At 40.3% G+C, this 17,949-nt stretch overlaps 2 protein-coding genes across 2 annotated transcripts in view; one reads left to right on the forward strand and one right to left on the reverse strand.

Moving 5' to 3' along the window:
* Positions 1–1,996, forward strand: part of UBP1 (upstream binding protein 1) — a 41,209-nt gene extending 39,213 nt beyond the window's left edge. The window contains 1 exon segment of the mRNA XM_075745543.1: positions 134–1,996. Coding sequence (XP_075601658.1) covers positions 134–171 — 38 coding nt within the window. The 3' untranslated portion in view covers positions 172–1,996.
* Positions 1,997–2,864: 868 nt separating this feature from the next.
* Positions 2,865–17,949, reverse strand: part of FBXL2 (F-box and leucine rich repeat protein 2) — a 55,494-nt gene continuing 40,409 nt past the window's right edge. Inside the window, 7 exon segments of the mRNA XM_075745545.1 lie at positions 2,865–4,149; positions 5,127–5,299; positions 5,302–5,338; positions 9,174–9,230; positions 11,677–11,721; positions 13,186–13,246; positions 16,276–16,406. Of these exon segments, the coding sequence (XP_075601660.1) occupies positions 4,042–4,149; positions 5,127–5,299; positions 5,302–5,338; positions 9,174–9,230; positions 11,677–11,721; positions 13,186–13,246; positions 16,276–16,406 (612 nt within the window). The 3' untranslated portion in view covers positions 2,865–4,041.

Genomic DNA, 17,949 nt, shown 5'->3' on the forward strand with positions numbered 1-17,949 from the left:
AGTATTTCATAGCAGCAATGAACCACTTCACACAGTAAAAACCAGGTCCATACTTTGATGTTTTGGTGCATTGGCTAGTGTATTTACGGTTCTAATTATGAAAGACTGACACTTTTTTTTTTCCTTTTTGCAGCTGAAAATGGTGAAGGCTTCCATATAATTCTGAAGTGATACACACAATTGCTAGACTGATACTCCACAGCAGAATGAAGTCCTGCCTAAAGATTACAAAGATCATCCAAAAACCTTAGGATCTAACTTCACCGTATAAGATGTTTCATATTGAAAACACGAAATGACCTTTCTAATGAGCTGTTTGATAGGTGAACTTTCTTATCACTGCCATAGCTAAGTGTCCTCATGAGAGGTATAATGCCATGACAGCTTATGTACAGGCATGGAAGACAATGTAAGCAAAGGTGCTTGCCCTTTACTGAAATAAGGCAAATTATGGCCAGTAGATACAGTTTCTAGAAGCGAAGCGCTGTTGCTTTTCTATTCTCTGTATCCAGTTGGAGATGAATGTAAACTCATTTTGGGGCATTTACCTTTCTGTGCCAGTTTGTCTGTTACTTGCTTGTACCTTATGCTGGTTTTATTTTTTGATGTTAGCAGAGCACATATTAATCTGTGTGGAGATGAGTAGTTAAGCTGATAGTGATCAGGTTGTCGGGTCTTTGAGAGTAAAGCTGTCAAAACAGCTTCCCATGTAAATTGTGTATAAGAGTGTATGTAAGAAGTGTAAAATGCCAGAAGAGGGTTTTGAAGAAGCCTAGACAGATGCAATATATGCATGCAGCAAAACTGCATTATCAGTAGTACCTTATTGGAGGGATTAATATAAATCCTATGGGGTACCAAGTAATTGTGTTTTGCTTTAACAGATTTAATGGAAAAGAATTGCCTATGCATCCTTTATGTTTAGTTTCCTAGGTTCTCTGCGGAGCACTGCTGCAGTTTAACTCTTTGCTTGTAAATTGTGGGTTTAAAAATACTAGCAGTGAGAGGTGGATTTTTATGATTTAGTGGAAATTATGCTGATGAGGGAAGATGATCCACTGGCACCACGGGGCTGTCATAGCTTTCAGCGACATCAAATAAATTGCTTAAGAAACACTAAATATACACCATTTTAGTCGCCTTCCCAGCAGGTAAAGGCCTTGCTGTAGTTGCTATTACGGACAAGTATCTTACCTTTTCTGTTGCCCTTTCTTTGCCCTCCCATACATACTGTACAGCTCTTACAGTGCCTCTTCCACCTGACCAAATAGTTACTTTGCTTTTTTCAATATTTTGGATATTTCTTGTAAAGACATGGCACAGCATTTCCTATGTTAACATTAAGTTTCAACTGGTTAGGTACTTAAGAGGGGAATATTTCAAAAGGTAGTAAGTGGCAGTTTCACAGCTGCCCTTTTGTGGCCTTTGAAAAGTTCCACCTTGATCTCCAGCTTAAAAAGCTTGGGAATAATTTGCTTTTTATGCTGCAGTGTTCAATGTAAACAACTACTACAGCAATGTAAAAAAGCAACTTTTTTTCTTTTTTTTGTTCCCTCTTTTCTAACTGCTCCAGTGCTTAGCAGAAAAGCTTCCTAAAGCTGTAGCATTTTGAAAATTTGAGTTCATCAAAGCTAGAGTTTTCTTTCCTGTTTTTATTGTTTCTGCACTGAAAGTAAAAATTTATGTACTTAAAACATTTCTGCCTATAAGTTGTTCATCTTTGGGTATTGTTTGGTCCTAGTATTTTCTTGAACTGACACTTGTGTCTTTCAGCTCACACCATATTCAAATCCAAATGTTTTATAAAAGTGGAAAAATCCTTGATTGGAAAGTATCCAAGTATCTAATTTAAAGAATATTGAAAGTTGTACAGTAGTTTGTCCAGCTCACTTGAAATTGGAATTAAATTATGGCACCAGCAAATTGCTTTTGTTTTTTAATAAGATGTACACATTTCAATTTAAGTATAATAAATGTTTTTCAATAATTTTGTAAATGTGCTTTCTTTTTGTTTACTTTTTCCCCCCCCAACCATGTTAGAGCTACTTCTGCTATTAAGATCTTCCTGCAAGACCTACCCAAGCAACAATGGTAGGTAAAGGTAAATAGTGGAAGCAAAGCAGTTCTGTGGTTTATCCTGCACACAGATCTTCTGCTTCTAATAGAAAACATAGTTACATTTGAAATAAGTGAAACATTCAAATTTGACATCAGCTGATTGTTTATTTAAGTGTCTTAGAGTAGGTTCCATTTGGTTTTGTACATCTTTAATGCAGTAGACTTACAAGGTTCATTATGTTCTTAGAAAAAAAAGCCAACAAAAGGCAACACGTCATGACATACCTGGTACCACTGACTTTACAGTTGAGAATAAAATCTGCTTAAACCCCTCCATTACTGCAGTATTGTAATGGATCTCTACATATGATTGTACCAATGCTCCTCCGCTACTGTGCAAAACAAGCCCCGCTTGGCTTATTTTGGAGTAGTAAAGAAATCTACATACTGTGCTCTCATCTGTAATTTATCCTCCGAGATCTTAATTTACTGTCCCCTTCATCGGTGAATGTGTGAAGCATGAACACAACACAGCTGCTCTTGTCCATAAAAGGCTCTTCATGGTGACACTCCTTTTTCTAAGTAGCTTAAAATTTGGAGGGGGGGGGGGTTTTACGATGCAGCAGTAGCTTCTCCAACTGCTTTTTAAGCCAGTATTTCCGTTAATTTTCAGTAAAGACACAGGTCTTGAACTCTTAAAACATACACACGCACAGTCAGTCTTACACAAAAAAGCTTTCTGAACTGTTGAGTAGTTTTTATCTCGGATAATTAAGTTGCATAATATATAAAAAAGTTTATTTATCTAACCCTCTAGCACTGAAAAACTTAGGATGAATGCATGGCCTTAAGAGTTAATAGATAGTTTGGGGGTTTTTTTTATAATTATTATCATTCAGAAGTTGACAGCTTCTTAAATAATCCAAATGTGAAGAGTTTGGCTTTCTGCATTTGAAAACCATAGGTTTGTTCAACTCTGGCCTACAGCTTGATGTGCCCATCTGCTTGCTGTCTCCCTAAAAACGGGTGGGACAAACAGCTTGACTTGCATTCCCCACTCCATCATAGTTCCTGTAACCGAACCTGGTTGCCACGCTTCCGTCTGTAGAAAAGCATGCATAACACCACCCCCACCCCTCCTTTCTAAAACCGCTGCATCCTTCCCTTACCACCCGAGAAGGTAACTGAGGATGCACAGGAACGGCGTTTCAGTAAGCACCGTGTACAGGTGGGGCGGCCAATTCCAGTAGAGCGCCCAAGCTCTACCACAGTGGATTTTTTTACACCTTTTAAAGGCCGATGGCATCAGGCGTGAAACGTGCTTCAGTGCCAGGCAAGCTTTAAACTAATACATAGTTCAACTGAACCAAGTTCAAGAACTTGAAAATTATTTCTGTTTATATAGTTACCTTGAGGTACTATCTTACCTTTTGACATTACCTATTATGTCCTGTTATGTAATTAAATATGAAGCTGAATCATGGAAAAGTATAAGCTGTTTTGCTATAAGAGCTCATGATTACCTTGCACTTTTTTTTTTTTTTTTGGTCACATCTGCTAAAGCTGAATTTGTCCTTAAAACTGTTGAGTTCCTTGGTGTGCGGGACTGGAGCCCCAAGGTTACATTAGAACTTCACACTGAATAGTGCTTACAAATGCAAATTAACTTCCAAGTGTCGAGACCTTTCACAACAAGTAGCTGCTATGCTGAAATGCCCCCACCGTTTTTACAGGGTACTTCAGTTCTCATGCCAACAGAAGGGAGTTACTAACACAAACCGAAGCATCACCAACTTAATCCACAGCTGCACATTACATTAAGATTTTACCTGGGGGAAAAAAAAAAAATAAATGCTTTTCTTGTCACAAAACTGGATGACCAAACACCACCATTACGACTGTCAGGAAACCAACTCCTTCTGCTGACTTGCAGTCCTGTTCTTTTCTTCAACAACAACTTTTTCTGTGTGGCTGCACTTCCTGTCAAAGAATAATACAGCATCTGCAGAGGCGCTGTCCGCTCCCTCCTACCGAAGGAGGGGGAGTTACCGGAGCAAAGTAAGCATGAACTTTCACATGAGGTAGATGAGCCTGTGGATGAGAAGTTGGCATTATAACAGGCGAGAAAATAAACATAGCGAGTAAAAAGCAACAAGTACACCTCAATTACTGCCAACAAGTCAGCTCTCGTTAAGGTTGGGTAGCTCAAAAGAAAGCATCTCTATGCTTGGTACTAGCCAAGCTGTCTCCTCCTGACATGTAAGTCTCGTGTCACATCCAGCCAATGTCTGGGCACACTGATCTGCTCAGGGTTCCCACTTATTCCCCAATAAAGCACCGATCAGCCCAGAGAGCTCCCTGTCAAGAGAGAGGCGTGTGCTCTGCTGCCGGGGAGAGATGGACCCCTGGCTACCAAAGACAGACTTGTTTGTATCTATCTCATCTCGTCTCCCACATTACCTGCTTCTCTCATCCTAGAAAGCAGCACAGAATAGAACAGGGCACCTGCCCTCACTACCAGGGACAAGCTTTCCAATTGCAAAAGCATTTGGACAGAAATCTGGGATATGAAACTGCAGAAAGTTTAACAGTAAGGCTAAACTGCTGCACCTCAAGGTCAGTGGTCCCTGACCTAATGGGGGAGGTACACGGAGGAAATCCTGGCTGGATTCCAGGGCCTGAGAGCCCTACAACCCATTAACTGAAATCTCCACGCAGCTGTTTTGCTACTGGCTCTGTACATTGTCTATTTTAAGAGAGTTAAAGAATGCCACTACACAATCCTAAAAACATAGAAGCCTGTATTGGAAAAAATACAGAAAGCAGAAGAAAAGTACTCATCAATCCAACAGCAAAAGTGTTGTAAGTTATAAACAGAATTAGACAATTATTACTGCTCATATAGAAAAGCTACGTTACATCCCTAGAGATGGGGTTCTAACGGAATGATATTCAGACTCTGTTTTTCCACCCTCCCTTGCCTGGGACGTCTGCAGGATTCATACAATCATCTCAAGCACTATCGACAGCTTGGGCATTCCCACCGAACAAGTCAGGCAAACACGTACTCTGATTCGTTTGATTCCAGCTCGCGTGACTTGCTGACAGTCATACAGCTCAATTCTCTCCAAGTTGTGGCAGTTCTCCAGGTGTTCAGAGTCACGTCAGTGATGAGAAGACAGGTTATCAAGCTCCAGTACCTGCAGCCTCTCGTGACCACACGTACTGTTGCTCAGATGAGAATCCCATCATCAGTGATCAATTCACAGTGAGATAAGCTCTAAAACACAAGGGCAAACAGTTAATGACAACAGTCGGTCTGAAGGTTACTCTATCCTCTAAACATCAGAAGTCCTCTTCAACTTCCTTCAGTCTAGTGGTTAAACAGTTACAAAGAAATATACAGCTGAAATCCAGAAGAGTAACAAAAGAAAAGGCTCTACTTCACAAAAGAAGAGCTGTACTTGAACTTTGCTTCAAAACATGTAGAGTCCCAAAATATGCATCACCGTCAAACCCCTCAGGCCCCTCTGCCCTCTACAAATGTGGGAATTCTGTTTCACTTGTCATGCACCTCCATTACCGATGGGCGCAAACACCACATGGGCCGTGCCAGAAATGGAAGATAACTTTAAAGGATGATCAAGAACATACAGGGCTAAACAAAGCTCTACTGACAGGAGTTACTGTTTTCACAGCTACCGTGTTTTCATACATACCACTGGGACCAAAAGCCTGTGCAAGTCCACACAGATAACGAACAGACTGAAGTGATTTGCCAAATGATGATTTCAGGAAAACTGTGAGCACCTAGCACCTCAGCCTGTACGTACAAGAAGTAATAAACATCTTGTACAGCCGCAGGAGCAAGTCTTTTCTGCAACAGTCAGCATAATAAACAAAAAAATTCTGCTCCTCTTCAGCATATTTTTTTACTCCCTTGAATTTCACGAGCATGGAAAAAGTTGCAGCATCTCGGGCAGAAGCACCACATAAAGCAGTTTCCTGGTTCCTTTAGGGAATTCATGACTTTTAGAGAAGCAATGATGATGACAACAACAGGAAACAGACTTTCCTCAAAGGAGGCTTAAAACCCATTCTTTGTCGCCACTGAAATGAACGCTCTCGAGTCTTCTGCACTAGCAATGTGCAGGATCTATGAACTCTACTCCTCTCGCCCTCGGCTCTGAGGTAGCTCTTTGCTTTCTGCTCACGCCCGTGCCTTGCCCGTACTTGTACCTAAGTCTAGTGGTGACTGGTTTTGAAGTAGTGTTTCCTTACCACGAGTTTTGGGGTTTTTATTTTTCAGGGCAGTAACTGATGAAGAAAAGCTTGCAGCAATCTAAAAATGCTTTTAATTGTCGCAAGCTAACTAGTGTTCAGAAATAACCTCCTGCCAATAATCCCAATCAAACATGTAACCCTTCACTCAGTACATCACATCTATCTTTTATTTCAGCCTGACAAGGAAGCCCAAGAAACTACCAGCCATGGCTTACCCTTGTTTTACCCTAGCTAGAGTCACGAGCATTTCTTGCCTGCTATCAGACACACGCAGTCTGTCCTGCCCTTTAGAACAACTTACCCCTCAACTACTTCCCCCCCCCCCCCCTTTGCTCAACAGGATGAACACATAACCAAAGAAGAGGCTGGGAGACAGGTCTGCAACTCCCCTTGAGTCTGATGGGGAGACACCCATTTTACTCATTCACCAAGTCTGAGCAGCTGGCAGTAACTCCACACAACACAACTAGCACATGCTGCCTCCAAAAGGCAACAGAAATGAAGTGCTCACCGCTATCAAGAGTGTTTTATCTTATAACACATTTACATTCTGCAAGTCTATCAACCCTTTAAAGACTTAAGTTCTCTCCTATACCTACTTTCTGTACGTGTTCTGAGCATTTGATTTGGCTCACAGCCTGGAAACAACCAGCAGTTGCAGGGTTAAAGAACATTTATAATGGACCTGCTGTTTCAAGGAAGGACAGGAGGTTATGTGAAGCTGTCAGCTACAGCAGTGGTCGGCTGGCTAATTAAGAGTTTTCCATCCCAGGAAGTAAGCAGCTTATAAAATTCAGCTTTCCTGAGACACTGGCATTGGTCCTGAAAGGACAATACAGGATGTACAGCTGAATTCGCAGAACTTTGTAAAAACAAATATGCCAAATGAGACATACTCTGTACTAAAGGAGAAATTACTTGAAATCTTTAGAGCAAAAAGATATGGTAAAATTCTTTTTTTTTTTTGTTAATACATATTAAATGCTGTGTATACATCAAATATGGCATGATACGGGGCGACAGTAACAGTATCATCAACATAACTGAAGAATTCAACTGTCTTCTCATCTCCAGAAATGCGTATTTTACGGTTTCTCTAGTAATCTGAATGTACAAGTGTTAAACACTTTCACCAGAAATTACTTCTTAAGTCCAGTAAGTAATAAAGGATTTAAGTACTCTGATACTGATGAAGATGTAGCAGTTGGTTATAATTGGTCTAACAGTACTTTTGCTTATTTCCACTGTCTACTGAGTCTCCAAACACCAAGAAAGAAATTTAAAGTTGATTTCTGCATCTTCAAAATATTTATTTAAACTGAAAATACACCTAAACATATGGTAAAGCACAGCCACAAAAGAGTTTACAGAACCAGCAACAGTACATGATTTCACATTTGAAGCCTCCAGACTAGTTCGTGTAGGGTATTTGGCACCCGCTAGTCTGTTCTTCCTTTCCCTGTAACTCTCAGCAACCACCATTCAACTCACAGTCTTTGAGTAGTTATGCTTGCCACACATAGGATATACACATCAACAACAACAACAAAAAAATCATTTTTCTGGTTCCCTTTTAGAAAAGATATGTTATTTTATCAATGCCATGCTTCCCTGTCTGTGGGCTAACACACAAAGGCCAGCAAACAAGAGCAGGTTCAGAAAAACACTTGGAAATTAGGAGGTTTTATGATTATCTCTGGTGAAGCACTGGCAGAACTGGTACAAAAGATCCCTTGCAAGTACTGGTTACAATTGGGATTACAATACAAGAACATATCTGTTGCAGAACAGAAAGTGTCCCATATAAATGGCTCCATGTCTGACAACTTGTTTGGCTTAACATTAAGAATCGTGGTACAGAAATGAGGTCAGACAATTAATAAACAAAAATAAAAACCACAACAATAAAAAAATAGTGAACAAGCTCCTTTTTTAAAAGCCATCTCTCCTCTTATTACTACCTTAGTAACACTGAGTGAGTAACACTAACTAATCATACCACAATTTAATTAATGAAGCAGCAAACCTTCCTTTAATCCCATCGAAGAACAGATTATAGAGCTACTGGTTCTCTCACGCAGATCTGAAGTAGTACATAACAAATCTACACTTAGGGGACAACTGGCCCTAAATACAGGAGCTCCTGTTGTAAGGACAGTCTAGTAATTCTGGAGTACCTTAACTGAAGAACAGCCAAATTTACGTCACCCGAAATTGTTTTTGACATTCTGAAAGATCTAAGCAACCACTCCCTAGAAAACAGTTCTTTGAAGTACAGTGAAAGCAGGGTAGACCACAGAAGGCATCTCAAGCCTCTCTAATTGCCTTCAAAAGTCTAGGTCAAAAGAACCTTCCATAATTTACTACATAAATGTAGTCCTTGGGGAAAAAACTACTTGGATGCAAAACTGACTACAGAGTGATTCCATTTACCTTCACTGAGTGGTTTTGTTTATTCAATAGTTGATGCAAAGTGTCATACTCCCTAAGAAAACCATTAGTGAACAGTTAAGAGTATCTAATAAAGGATCTGAGTACTCTAAGTTGAACTAAGTAATCAAATACGAAGGATGTCAACCATAAAAAATAAACTTTCTGGTTATTACTTACTGATTTAGTAATTTTTTTATCACACCATGCGTGCAAATATTTTAGGAGCAATCTACTTTTAGAATACTTATGAAACTTGCATATATTTTGCACAGTATCACACTACATCAGGAACTTTTTCTAGCTACAGAGTCAAGAGCCTGTTTTTATACTGCAGGAGCTGTGTATGTGTGTGGGTTTGGGGGACGTATTAAAGTTCAGGAACAAAGAGTTAAACTTACCAATGCTTGTAGCTTAGGACAGTGTATAGAAAGTTGTATCAATGTGCTGTCAGTTATCTAGAAATAAAAGAAACCAAACAATCATAAGCAACAGACAGTAGGAGGGCCAACCCTCAAAGAAGATATCTCTTTCTCTACCAGACGAAGGTTCCGTTATTTCTGGAAAACACTCAATCGTCTGTTGCTCTTCAAGTATTTCCTTGTATAGAATTTCTCAATAATTTTTTATTTACTACCATAAACAACTGAGCGACCTTGGCGTTATCAGCATCACGGCCAAATAGCCAAAAACTCCCCCTCGCCCCCTGGCACACACAGAAAGGTCAATAACGCAGAAGAACAGAAGCTTGCAACGGCAAGGACTATCATGGGGAAGAGACTTCCCCTGATGCCTGAGGCGCCTTGCAGAACTGCTTCACCGCTCTGCGGACTGAAGAGGAAAGACCCACCACACCAGGATAGATGCTGGAGCTGAGTAAGGCAGCCCAGTTTGCTTCTCATGTAACAACTAAGAAAAGGCGATAGGTGACAGTAGTAGGTGACTCTCTTCTGAGAGGTACTGAGGCGTCCGTTTGCCGACCTGACGCACTGTCTAGAGAGGTGTGCTGCTTACTGGGGGCTCGGATCAGGGATGTCACTGAGAGACTGCCAAGCCTCGTGCAGTCCACTGACTATTATCTGCTGCTGTTGTTTCAGAGGGCACCAGCGATACAGCCAGGAGCAGTCTGAGGAGTACCAAGGAGGATTACAGAGTCCTGGGAGTGGTGGTAAGGGACTCCGGAGAGCAGGTAGTTTTTTGATCAGTCCTCTTGGTCACAGGGGAGGGATTAGGTCTGAGACCATCTAAGGAACCTGAAGGTGCACAAGTTCATGAGACCTCATGAGATGCATCCACGGGTCTTGAGGGAACTGGTGGATGAAGTTGCTAAATCACTGTCCATCATATTTGAAAAGTCATGGCAGTCTGGTGACATTCCCACTGACTGGAAAAGGGGAAATGTAATCCCCATTTTTAAAAAGGGAAAAAAGGAAGATCTGGGAAACTACAGGCCAGTCTCACCTTTGTCCCTGGCAGGATCATGGAGCAGATCCTCCTGGAAACTATGCTAATGCACATGGAAAATAAGGAGATGACTGGGGACAGCCAGCATGGCTTCACTAAGGGCAAATTGTGCCTAACAAATTTGGTGGTCTTCTACAGCAGGGTTACAGCATTGGTAGATAAGGGAAGAGCAACTGACATCATCTACCTGGACTTACGCAAAGCCTTTGACACTGTCCTGTATGACATCCTTGTCTCTTAATTGGAGAAGCATAGATTTGATGGATGGACCACTCAGTGGATAAGGAATTGGCTGGGTGGTCACACTCAAAAGAGTTGTGGTCAACAGCTCAGTGTCCAAGTGAAGACCAGTGACAAGTGGCATTCCTCAGGGTTCAGTATTGGGACTGGCACTGTTAAACATCTTTGTCAGCAACATGGACAGTGGGATCAAGTGCACCCTCAGCAAGTTTGCCGACGACACCAAGCTGTTTGGTGCGGTCAACACACTGGAGGGAAGGGATACCATCCAGAGGGACCTTTACGGGATTGAAAGGTGGGCCCATGCAAACAGCATGAAGTTCAACAAGGCCAAGTACAAGGTCCTGCACATGGGTCGGCACAATCCCAAGCACAACTACAGGCTGGGGGGAGAATGGAGAGAGAGCCCGAGGAGAAGGACTTGGGGGTATTGGTTGATGAGAAGCTCAACATGACCCAGATATGTGTCCCTACAGCTCAGAAAGCCAACCGTATCCTGGGCTGCATCAAAAGAAGTGTGACCAGCAGGTCGAGGGAGGTGATTCTGCCCCTCTACTTGGCTCTTGTGAGACCCCACCTGGAGTACTGTGTCCAGCTCTGGGGGCCCCAGTACAAGAAAGACATGGACCTGTTGGAGCAAGTCCAGAGGAGGGCCATGATGATCAGAGGGCTGGAGCACCTCTCCTATGAGGACAGGTGGAGAGAGTTGGGGTTCTTCAGCCTGGAGAAGACGGGGGTCTGGAGAGACCTTATAGCAGCCTTCGAGTACCTGAAGGGGGCCTACAGGAAAGCTGGAGAGGGACTGCTTACAAGGGCGTGTAGACAGGAAAAAGGGTAATGGCTTTAAATTGAGGGAGGGTAGATTTAGATCAGATATAAGGAAGAAATTTTTTACAATGAGGGTGGTGATACACTGGAACAGGTTGCCCAGAGAGGTTGTGGATGCCTCATCCCTGGAAGTGTTCAAGGCCAGGTTGGATGGGGCTTTGGGCAACCTGGTCTAGTGGAGGGTGTCCCTGCCCATGGCAGGGCGGTGTGGAACTACACGATCTTGAAGGTCCGTTCCAACCCAAACCATTCCATGATTCTATGATAAACACAGCACTATTAATAAAAAAAAAGCACATTCAACTGAAAGTACTTATTGGTACTGCATTCTTACACTGGATGTTCAATATTCCTTTTCATATTAAATCTCACCAAAACACATTCTTCCAAGTCCATCTTCTCCAGCTCGTGGCAATTCTAAATTAAACAGAAAACAAACAGATAAAGAAAAGATGAAATTAAAGAACATACAGACATAAAATCATGCATAGGACTAATAATATGGGAAAGTATAGCCTCCAAGAGGAAATTGTGAGCTAAATCCCTTCAAGTATTCAATCACCATCAAAGGACAAAAAATAGTAAAAAAAAAATCCACAAGCAACACAACATCTCCTCCTCAAACCTCTACATTTTCAGCTCTTCTCTTACTAAGTGAAGTTTCTCCTCCTTACCCTGTAAAGTTTGGAACAGTACGTATGGGATCAGTACTCACTCACCCCTGCTTCCCTCCTCCCTCTTGGGGTCCATTGCAATTCAAACCTATGGTATTTACAGCCTGTGCACTAAAAGGTAACTGATTTGCATATAGATGAATCCAACTTCTGCTTACATCAACCTGCATCAAACTAATCTGAAACACACTTAAGCTTGTGAAACATCTCTCCTCCCCATCATTCTTTAGAAAGAAGCCTTAGAAACAATTTGCTTTGCTAATGAATGCTGAAAATACTACAATAGGGTCCACTTTACGGCTGGGAGAAAGCTGTGCTTCACATTTATCCAAGCAATTTTCCCAATATTCTGAGAGATCCCTAGCAAATTTTTAGAAGTGCTTTCAATGACTAATCACAAGTAATTTCAAGAAAATAATGTAACCTTGTGACTTTGCAGCAGACCACATGATGCAACGGCTCAGCCCAAAGCCCCAACCTGTTTTTTACAGGCATAGTTAAAAATGGTTTAACTTCCAGGTCCCAGAAGCAGGCTTGAGGTGACTACCAAAAGCCCAAGGCTGTAGTGCTGAATGGTTAGAAAACCACTCAGTTTAACCACTGTGACTAGAAAAAACACGAACTTTTTTTCACACTAAACATCCTGTTTACAGAGTATTATTTTTGTGTTCAGATTTCTTAAACCAGCAAGCATATAAGCCTAACAAAACATTTTATACAATCTATATGCTTACTTTACACAGTTACAGCATGAATCAGGGCACAAGCGCTTATAGTTTACAATGTATGGCTGTAAGTATTTTTCTAGCTTCAAGATATGCTCAGAATAATCTATTATATGGTGATTTTTGGGGTGGAAATATAACAAGGGTATTTGTCATATTTATCAGGGAAATTTGGCTAGAATACATAACACAAGTTTAGAATTGTTATGTTAGGCATAATAAATCCAATTTAAACATACTAAAAAAAAAAAAAAAGAGGTGGAAAAAAGTGAAAAATCCAGTGATAGACTGTAAAGTAGATCAAGTTGCAGCTCTAAGTATAATCCAGAAATAAAATCATTTTTTAGTTCCCTCCTCCACTGTCTTCTTCCTACTTTATTTTTCTTCTTCTCATATTCCCTCCCAGCAGGACTATATCAATTCACAGCTGCCCAGCAGCCATGAAAACAAGGCAAGCTCTAACCTTCTGAAATGACCCTTACCCGTGCTAAAAGGGTAAAACCAGCATCTGTAAGATGTGAACATCTTGCAGCTTCCAAAATCCTGGAAAAGTTTAAATATTTAAAGAAAATATTAACATAGAGAAAAGCAAATGCATTTGAGATACAAATCTGTCTTCTGCAACTTAAAGCTCCCAATAGCAAATGTGTATATGCCTATTTTTCACAGTAATTTGCAATTAAAAAGCACTAGGCAGACTTTTGATCCAGCTTATCACAAGATTCTAATAGTCACAGAACAGATTAAATTCAATCCTGAAATCTTCTCAACATTTAGTGGAAGAAAAATTATACATAATTCTAGGCATTTTGACCTCTTGTTTTAGTAAGACAGTATAATGCTCAAGTTTTCTCGTGTGTTATCTGAGGAAAAATATGGGAAAATAAACCCTGAGTTAAGGAAAACGCAGATGAAGCCTGCATCTAAAAATCTCTTATTTAAACACAGGATGTTGAGAAGCCACAAAACTGAGTAACTGCTTACTAGAAATTCACTCAGAGCCTCTGCATGAAACACAGTGAAGCAAGTTACCAGAAAGCAAGGAGCTTAATTTCTCTGAGCCCACAGTAAAAACAATAAACTACACCAACACAACTTTAAAGAAAACAACAGCATTTTGGAAAGAGAAACATAACACTCTTTTGAGAAGTACTGGGAAGCAGTAATGACAAAAAAAAAATTGCCCCAAACAGCACCACTAGTACACACACCAGGCCTCCATCCTGTCACTGTTTTTTCAATGAACACTTTTTACTTTGCAGGTGGAGCAAGTTACCAAGATGAATTAGGGGAAACCACAGCACTGAGCAACAAGAAGCGCAAACTAAGTGCAACTTACCCACTCAGCACCACAAACACTACTCCTATACTGGAGTTGGTGGGGGAGGAGGCAAGGCAACATGGACAAAAGAACCTCTTGCTGTCATAACACTTAAAGGCATCCAGATCCTTCCACTGGTTTAGGAGGTCATTAGAAAGCACTCTCTCCGTGGGTAAGGTGCAAAGGGAAAAGCCATGCTGTGTGCACAAGAAAAACACAACCCCACCAAGGTACAGGATGTGGGGCTCTGACTGTGACTTTGCTCAATCAATCTTTTCCAAGCCACAAACAAGAGCACACAGCTGAACTTCAAGGTAAGCAGCCCCACAGGCTACACCCTTGATAAGCACCTCCAGAGTGCCAGTCTTCAATAAAGTTCAGAAGTGTGATGGAAACTCAAGAACAGCCAGCAGAGACGTACAAGACAGGTACTGCTTTTGAAATGGATGGTTGTAACACCTCTGGATTTTCTTTCCTGACTCAATTTGGCAACTTTGTGCCCCTCCATTAAGGGCAGTTAGCAGCCTGCCATAAAATACTCTCAGCTACTCTGAAAAGTAGCTAGGATGCCAGACAGGAAGGGAAAGCGGCACAGTAGAACACCCAAGACCCTGAAGTGAGAGTAGCACAGCACAGAAAATACTCAACAGCTTCCTGACAGGGCCAGCACATCCAACAGAGGCAGGAAACTTTTCTTTCATAGTCAACATTGAAATATTCAGAAGGTACAAACAAGTGTGGAATTACATTTCCCTTTGATTTCGAACATATTTTTTATCAAGTACTTTCCATACATGATGTCAAAAATCTAGATGTAGCCAGCTGTATCATCTCTCCTTCCATCACATCCTCCTCTGCAGTAATCACCGCAAAGGGTCATTTTTTCCTTATAATGTTCCTCATTAAAGGAGAAGCACAGCAGACGCCTTCCCCCTCGTGGCACAGACAGGGGCTAACAGTTTACCTACCAAAGTCAAAAAAAATTCCTGCTACAGTTGTACTGCCCTTGGAAAGAACTGCACAACTAAAAGCACTTTAGACCTCCTTTTATTTCCAATCTGAGTTGCGAATTGAGAGAATGAGAGAAATAATGGAAAAAACCGAGTAATAACAGCACAACGTCCTAAGGAACACAAGTGTGTCAGAAGACTCCTAAGCCCCAAACAAGGGCACACATAAGCTCTTCTAACTATGAATGGTTACATGAAGGCAACTGACACTCTGGAATTGTCTTAAGGATGGGTTTTCTACAGTAACAAAAGCTCTTTTTCACTCACTCGGCTAAAGGAACACTGCATGACAGCATATTGCACACTGGCATTTCAATGTAGCTTCCCCTAATTTTCACAATCTACTCTTTCCTCCATTTATCTGTGATTGAAGTATAACAAGTTGCAACTCCTGCACGTTCCTGTCATAAATGGCAATTTAGTGTCATCCAGAAAGCTTTTGTTTTGATTTAATTTACATTAAAATCAGACCTTACAAGAAGTATTATATGTCTCTACAACCAGAGAGCTGCTGCATGACTGAGCTTCATTATTAAAGCTGAGGCTGTCCCCTCTTCTGAGAATACCACCATAATATATATGTTAGTGCAAATTACACCAATGTAAAACTTTGTATTATTTTTAACTGATAAGCCCCTATTACTCAAAACATATCCCATAAATATCAGTCCTCAGTGCTTGCAGAGACATTAGCACACTCTGCATCAGAGTTTAAGAATGCCAGGATGTACTGCAGAGCATATTAAAAACACATTTATAATAAAATCTGCAAATATAATACTCAGGTATGATTTAGCTATTTTTTTTTGCAAGACAGACGACTCCATAAAACCACATCAGAGTACAAACATCACAAGACACAACACAACTACAGATATCTTTACCTTTAAAAAAAATAATGGGCTTTATATCTTCTTTTCTTCTGGCTTGTAATTAGTACCTAAAATATTTAGCTAGAAGCACAGAATTGAACTGCTAGGTTCAACATGTTTTATTTGTCATATATTCTTGTTTTTTTCAATATACACTGGACTACATTCATATGATAGCTACAGAAGAGCAGCCCTCAAGTTTATATTCAGCTGGTACTTCTAATTTAATGTTTTGATCGCAAAGGTAACGCAAACAACACAAAGCTAAATCAAACCTGTGGATATCAGCTGATTATCTTCAGAAGTGAATTTCTTAGATCAGGCCAGTAACAACGTGACATACTCACAACACACTCATGACATACTCACTTCAGCCTTGGACAGTTTAGACCAAGTGCTGTGAGAGAAGCATCTGTAAGGTTGCTACAGCCTGAAACACAGAGTGACTGAAGTCTATGACATCCTCTACAGATTTTTACAATGCCTTCATCTGAAATTTGCTGCAACACAGAAGAAGGTTGAAGTTACTTCATTATCAAGTCAACAGCTAAGAACAAAAATCAAGTCATATTACTGTCACATTGTATATAAACACAGCAACCTGTGGATTTTCAACCAAAAAATACCATTGTGAAACCATGTTTGTTGATAACACTGAAGATAATCAACACAATTCCTACTCATCTATGTATTTTTCCACAGATCTTGAGCACTGCCCAAAGGCAGTCTGAAGCACAGACGGAAGAGTTGTTTGTTGTTATCTTCCTCTTTCACTTTGCTTTTGGTTTACAATTTTTACTTTTTTTTTTTTTTTAATTGTAGTTGTCATTGTGTGAAATAGCTTGCTGCTTATTTGTTTGTAGAGTTCAGGTCTTTTGTTCCAGTGACCGTGTAAGATCAGGAACGGTGCAAAAGAGAACTTAAAGCTCGAAAGCAGGAGAGCTAACAACTAATTTTGCACTGGAACAGTAGCACCCAAGGGTAAAAATCCTTCACTTCCAGATAATTGTCAAAGCAAGAGTTACAGGTAAACGATTACATATAATCCATTCTTTACAGAGGAGTAATGGAAAAGCCAGGTTTGCCCTACCCTATGCAGTTGTCTTTAGCAGAAAGATTTAACTCAAAAGAGGATTTTTCATTTCTCAAATTTGTTTTGTACTAGGTATTTGGAAAAAGTAACTCTAAATTTGAAAAATAGAATTTAAAAGTTTTCTCTCTGAAACAGGAAATATAAGAAATAGCCCCAATGCAGCTGCACACAAAATAGTAACAATAGTAATAGCAAAATAGCAGGAGTGTGTGCAAATACTATTTTGTTTACAGGTCTTCTGGTAAAAGTATTCTCTCCTTCTCCTGCTCCTAACTCCAAGAATTTAATTTTTCTGCTGAACGACTAATCCTTCATGGTGCAACAGGTTATTTTTTTTCCTGGCCTAACATTACTCTTCCAATGATAACAAAGACCACTACTGAATTTTTGAATTGAAGACACACATTCCTTTTATAAGCCACTCATCTAGATATGCTCATACTACTATAGCATATTTCTGAGGCTAGTACCACAAACATTACCCTTCATAGATGAAAACAGGATGAGAAATAGCGGTAGGTCTCAGCACAAAGGGAGATCACCTTATGCCCCTTCCTCCAACCCAGTACTTTTTAATAACCGTAGTTTAAATTTGCAAATCATTCTGTCAAATAAAAATTATTGCAGACAGAAAACTAGCAGTCTTCTCTTCTTTTTGTGGATCCAGAAGGATTTGCATCATCTACAGATAAGAAGATATTTTCTGGAACTGTTTTGTTCCCTTTAAGAGGTATTCATGACACTATTATTAGGAAAATGAACTATTTTGGAGGTAAGGACTATGTAAATTTTATGCTGCTGCTGGAGATGGACAAAACCCTCAAGTTATATATGAAAGTTTTCCATTCTGAAATTGCTTGTGATTTCAATGCCTACATCCCTCTCAGGAAAGAAAAGTGCTCCAAAAATGCCTGCAATTCCCCAGTTTCTACACTCTAAAGATGCTACCT

The sequence above is a fragment of the Balearica regulorum genome, chromosome 2, assembly GCF_011004875.1.
Source record: "Balearica regulorum gibbericeps isolate bBalReg1 chromosome 2, bBalReg1.pri, whole genome shotgun sequence".
Lineage (NCBI taxonomy): Eukaryota > Metazoa > Chordata > Aves > Gruiformes > Gruidae > Balearica > Balearica regulorum.